Here is a 5,501-nt window from a genome sequence, read left to right on the forward strand (position 1 = left end):
CCGCACCGGGATGGAGCCCGCAGCCCGGCCTGTGCCCGGACCGCACGGCGCCGTCCGGTTCATAGGTCGATGCCCAAGCCCCGAGCCCCGCGGGAGAGGCTTCTTTTAATCTCTATTCTTCCACAGGGTTTTGCTCTAATTTATTTTTCGTGAAAGGAACTTACTGGAATCTTACCACATCTGAATGACCTTTAACTCTTTGCAAAAGTCCTCTTCCAAGTAAGCTAAGTTGCTTTCATCCCTGTCCTCTCCCTCACTCCGGGAACCCCGGAGCCCGTCCGGTGCGGGGGCTGATGAAGGAACCGAACCGCCCGCTCCCCGCGCGGCCTGCGAGCCGCACACCCCCTTTTTCCGTGCCGGCCGGCGAGGCGCACTGCGCGCCCGAGCTCGGGGTCACCCCCACTGCGCGAAGCTCCGGCCAAGGTCAAAGGTCGTGAGGGGTGGTCCCGGCCCCTTCCGCCCTGTCCTCCGGTTTGTTCTCGAAGGAAGGAGGGATGGCGAGGAGCCCGTAAGAAAGCCAACTTCGGGACGCGCAGGTACGCGAGGGCCCAAGAGAATCTGGTTTCAAATAACGAGACGCCCTCCCCCCCGCTTTTTCCTGTTAACTCCCACTCCATCCCGCGCGGCCCCCCTTCTGGGAAGGCAAGAACCGAGCGCGTTGCTCTCCCACTGACCTGATGCTACTCTCACCGCACCGGCCAGCACGGGAGCCGCCATCTTGCCACCCCGCCACCCCGCCCTACGGCGGCCGCGTTGGGCTGTAAAGAGTCAGGGTAAAAGGGCATTAGGGAAAACGAGGTGGAGTCAGGGAAGGGCGGGGTTAAAGGAAGGGCCAGACCAACTTTTATTGAACGTTCTGTACTGGTCAGGCTGTCCTTTACTGTAGGCACTTAATACATTTGTACTGAGCATTTGACTGAAAAATCTATTTAAAATACAGAACATAGCCCAGCCCGTGTGGCTCAGTGGTTGAGTATCGACCCATGCAGGGGAGGTCACCTGGCCTCTCTCTGCTCTTCCCGGCTTTTGAGGGCGTGAGGGAGGCAGTTGATCCATGTTTCCCTCTCATCGATGTTTCTACCTCCCCCTCTCCCTTCCTCTCTGTAAAAATCAATTTAAAATATTTTAAAAATAAAATAAAATACATGACTATTTGCCATGATCTCACTCATATGTGGAATCTAAAGAACAAAATAAACTGATGAATAAAATAGACCCTGAGACATAGAAGCGTGGAACAGACTGTGGAATCTTAGAGGGAAGCGGGGGGTTGAGAGGGTAGGGGTGGGGGGCAGGAGGTAAAGAAGGGATTCACCAAAGAACTTGAATACATATCTGCATAACCCATGGTGAAGAGGGGGCAGTGGGTGCAGGCTAGACGGGGTTAATGGGAGAAAAGAGGGTATCTGTAATACTTTCAGCAATAAAGATTAAAAAATAAAATACATGACATTTGAAAGAATCTTTTTGCTAATTTTATTAAGTTTGAGAGGATAAAACTTATTATCCTTAGGAAACTGGTAGATAGGAAATAGCAGTATGACTTAAAATTATTTTTAAGAATTTAAAATTAGTTTTAAAAAACTGAATGCCAACTATAACCAAATAAATGTAAATATTCTAAGGATAGCTCACATACTTTTTTTTTCTAATCAATTACACTGATTGTCATTAGGTAGAACAGCATCTCAACTCTTACTGAGCAATGCTACAGTTCCTGAATAGTTCTTTATTTTATCCTGGGAACCAGTGATTGTACTTCTTTTCTAATGTTTGTTCGAAGAAACAAACAACAAAACAAAAAAACAGTGAAGCTCTCTGTCATTCTTGTTGCCTAAGATAGCCCATGCATACACAATATATTACACTATGTGGGTAAGGGGTAAACACTGGGTCTCAAGGAGTTCATTTTTTTTGGCAGGGGGTGGATGTGTGGGGAGGGGGGTGGGGAGTTCACTTTTAATAAGGAGACAAGTACAAAGCAGATAAATGACTCCCAGGGGAAGTTCAAAGTTTAAAAAGGCTTCTGGTTGGGATGATCAGGGATGAGGATATAGAACATAACGTGGTTCTTAAAGACTGGGGAGGATTTCAACAAGGGCAAGGTCTTTCTTGACGGTAAGAACACCAAGGGCTAGCTAGGGTAAGAGAGAGAGCCAAGACAGACAGGATTTACTTAGAGCAATGGATCTCAAACTTTTTGGTCTTAAACCTCTTTACATGCTTAAAAATTGAGGATCCCTGCCTGGCTGGTTTGGCTCAGTGCATAGAGCATAGGCCTGTAGACTGAAAGTTGAATTCCTGTCAAGGGCACAAGGGCACATAACCATGTTACAAGCTTGATCCCCAGTGTGCGGGATACAGGAGGCAGCCGATCAATGATCCATCATTGATGTTTCCATCTCTCTCTCCCTCGCCCTTCCTTTCTGAAATCAATAAAAGTATATTTTTAAAAAAGTCAATGGAGCCCCTAGCTGGTTTGGCTCAGTGGATAGAGCGTCAGCCTGCGGACCAAAAGGTTCCAGGTTTGATTCTGGTCAAGGGCACATGCCCGGGATTCGGGCTCAATCCCCAGTATGGGGTGTGCAGGAGGCGACCAATCCATGATTCTCTCTCATCATGGATGCTTCAGTCTCTCTCCCTCTCCCTCTCTGAAATCAATAAAAATATGTTAAAAAAAAGTCAATGGGAAAATATACTTGGGTGAGGATTAACAAAATAAAAATTAAAAATTGAGGATCCCAAAGAGCTTTTAATTCTATGGATTATATATCCATTAGTATTTACTGAATGGGAAATTAAAGTGGAAAACATTAAAAATACTTATTGTATTAGTTTCCTATTGCTGTTATAACAAATTACCCAAATTTAGTGGCTTAAAATAATACAAACTTACTATTTTATAATTCTTAGGTCAGATGTCCAAAATGGGTTTCACAGGTGAAAATCAAGGTCTGTAGGGCCGTGTTCCTAGAGGCGAATCTGTTTCCTTGCCTTTTCCAGTTTCTAGAGGCTGGCTGTATTCCTTGGCTTGTGGCCTCCTTCCATCTTCAAAGCTAGTAACTGCATCACTCTGACTTCTGTGTTCATTGTCAAATCTTTTCTGAGTGACCCTCCTGCTCCTCTCTTTCACTCACCAGTGCCCATGCAATTACATTGGACCAATGTCGGAGACCACCTATCGTCTTCACTAGCAGAGAAGAGTAGAGACCCCCCAAAAGCTAGTGACCTTTGAAGCCCTAGCAAAGGTCGGAGCTGTGCACCACCCAGTTAATCTAGATAATGGTAGCTGAAGCATCCTCCCCACCTTAATTCACTTAATTCCTTAGATACTCATGTAAATCCTTGTTGATTAGATATTCTGCCTATTAATGGAATTGTCTGCTGATGAGCTAATCTGTGTGTCATTGAGACCTCCTTACCTTAGGGCTACCCCAGATCAAATAAAAGGTGGGAGCTGCCTGAGCATGAGTGGAAGTCCCTCTCCTTGAGTTGGACTTGCCCGCCTGGCTCCCTAACATTTCTCTTGTCTCTTTTCTCTCTCATTTGTGTGCGGCTCCTCTTTCAGATCCTGAGCCCTGAACCACGCGGGACGTGGAGGGAAACACACTCGACATCCGGTGCCCAACGGGTAATCTGGAAGTGAAGGTTTCACTAGAGCGGGAGAAAAAAAGGAAGTTTCACTGGAAAGGTGAGGGAAATTCACCGCACGCAATGCCCAGGGTCAACTTCAGGAGTCCGGATCTGTAAGTAGGCTGGGAACATTTTCTTAACCAGGCTAAGGGGGCAGGATTTGGCTTTAAAAGTAAGAAACTTTATTATAGACTTTTGATTTGCATGTTTAAAGTGTTAAAGTTTTAGAAGGTAATCTCTTAGAATTTTTTCCTGTTATTATAGAATATAACCTTTGTTTTTCTTAAAGAAGGTACGTTAGATCTTAAAAGTTGCCAAAAAGTTAGTCAGAACTTGAAAAAAGGTCAGCAGCAAGAAAAAACTTATCTGAAAAAACTATTTTTCCATGGGGAACACAATGTTGCGTTTGCTAGAGCCTTTTAGAGAGGCTGAGGAGGAATCTCCTCGACTGGTTCCCTCCCCTCCTCCTAGTGAGGAGCAGGAAGAAAAACCGAATCAGATAATAAGACAGCATGTAAAAATTGACTTTAAAATGATAAAGGCCTTACGTGAAAGTGTAGTCCAAAATGGTCCAATGGCTCCTTTTACAGGAGAAATTATGAATAATATTTCTGAAGCGTTCTTAATTCCTCATGATTGGTATTCTCTAGCTCGTGAAACTCTAGATAGAGAAGATTATTTACTATGGAAGGGAGAATTCTTGGAGAAATGCCAGGAGCAAGCCCGTATAAACCGCGGGCTGAATGCTCAAATAACTTATGAAATGCTAGCAGGACTGGGACAATATAATGATGTGCAAACCCAGTTAAATTATGTGCAACTGGCATATGAGCAAATTAGAGCTTGTGGAAGGAAAGCTTGGTGGACTTTACCAGCAAAAGGGGACTTTGAGGGAGCTTTTAGTAAGTGCATGCAGGGGCCTTTAGAATCATATTCTGATTTTGTGGCTCGACTCACTCGAGCAGTGAGACGACAGATTCAACATGAGATAGCAGGAGACATTTTAATTCAGCAATTAGCTTATGAAAACGCCCATGAGGATTGTAAGAAATGCCTGATGCCTCTGAGAAAAGGTAGTACCATTACAGAAATGATTCGAGCATGTCAGAATGTGGGGTCAGGCACTTTTCTAGCGAATGTATTCGCTGCCACTGTAACCGTAAAGAATAATAAGTGTTATAAACTGTGGGAAAACAGGACATTTTAGAAAAGAATGTAGGCAACTAAGAAGGACACCAGGTAGCGCTCTAGGGAAAGGTGCGAACATCCCACCTCCTGAGGCAATTAACACAGATCCAATCTCTTGGTATCCTAGGTGCCAGAAGGGCTACCATTGGGCTGGCCATTGTAAATCGAGATTCCATAAAGATGGGCAGCCGTTAGATCAAGACACAGGGTATGGCCAACCGCAGGGAAACGGCCAGAGGGGCTACCCCCAGACCCATCATTGAAAGGGGAGAGCTGCCCTGCAAAGCCCATAGTGGACTTTCTGATGCGGGCCACTCCAGGGAGCACAGGCCTAGATCTTAACAGTACTATAGCGGTCACTTTGACCCCCGATATGGCTCCAAAAGCTGTTTCTACAGGAATCTGGGGACCTGTGCCACCAGGAACTTTAGGATTAATTTTAGGGAGGAGTGGAAACACTCTGAAAGGATTAACTGTTTTGCCTGGGGTCATAGATTCAGACTATGAGGGAGAGATTAAAGTTATATTAGGATGTAATCATATTATGCGAATTACTCCAGGACAAAGGATTCCTCGGATACTACTTTTACCTTATGTTCAGCAAGGCGAGGGTATACACAGGAGGAGAGGGCTTCGCAAGGGTTTGGAAGCTCAGACATCTATTGGATACAGGACATTAA

The 5,501-nt window shown here is 45.2% G+C and overlaps 1 protein-coding gene across 1 annotated transcript in view; it reads right to left on the minus strand.

Annotated features, from left to right (window-relative positions):
• MRPL35 (mitochondrial ribosomal protein L35) overlaps window positions 1-777 on the minus strand; it is an 8,163-nt gene extending 7,386 nt beyond the window's left edge. The window contains exon 1 of the mRNA XM_006763985.2: window positions 675-777. Coding sequence (XP_006764048.1) covers window positions 675-717 — 43 coding nt within the window. The 5' untranslated portion in view covers window positions 718-777. The remainder of the gene's footprint in view (window positions 1-674) is intronic.
• Window positions 778-5,501: the final 4,724 nt, after the last annotated feature.

The sequence above is a fragment of the Myotis davidii genome, unplaced genomic scaffold (genome assembly GCF_000327345.1).
Source record: "Myotis davidii unplaced genomic scaffold, ASM32734v1 scaffold339, whole genome shotgun sequence".
Classification (NCBI taxonomy): Eukaryota; Metazoa; Chordata; class Mammalia; order Chiroptera; family Vespertilionidae; genus Myotis; species Myotis davidii.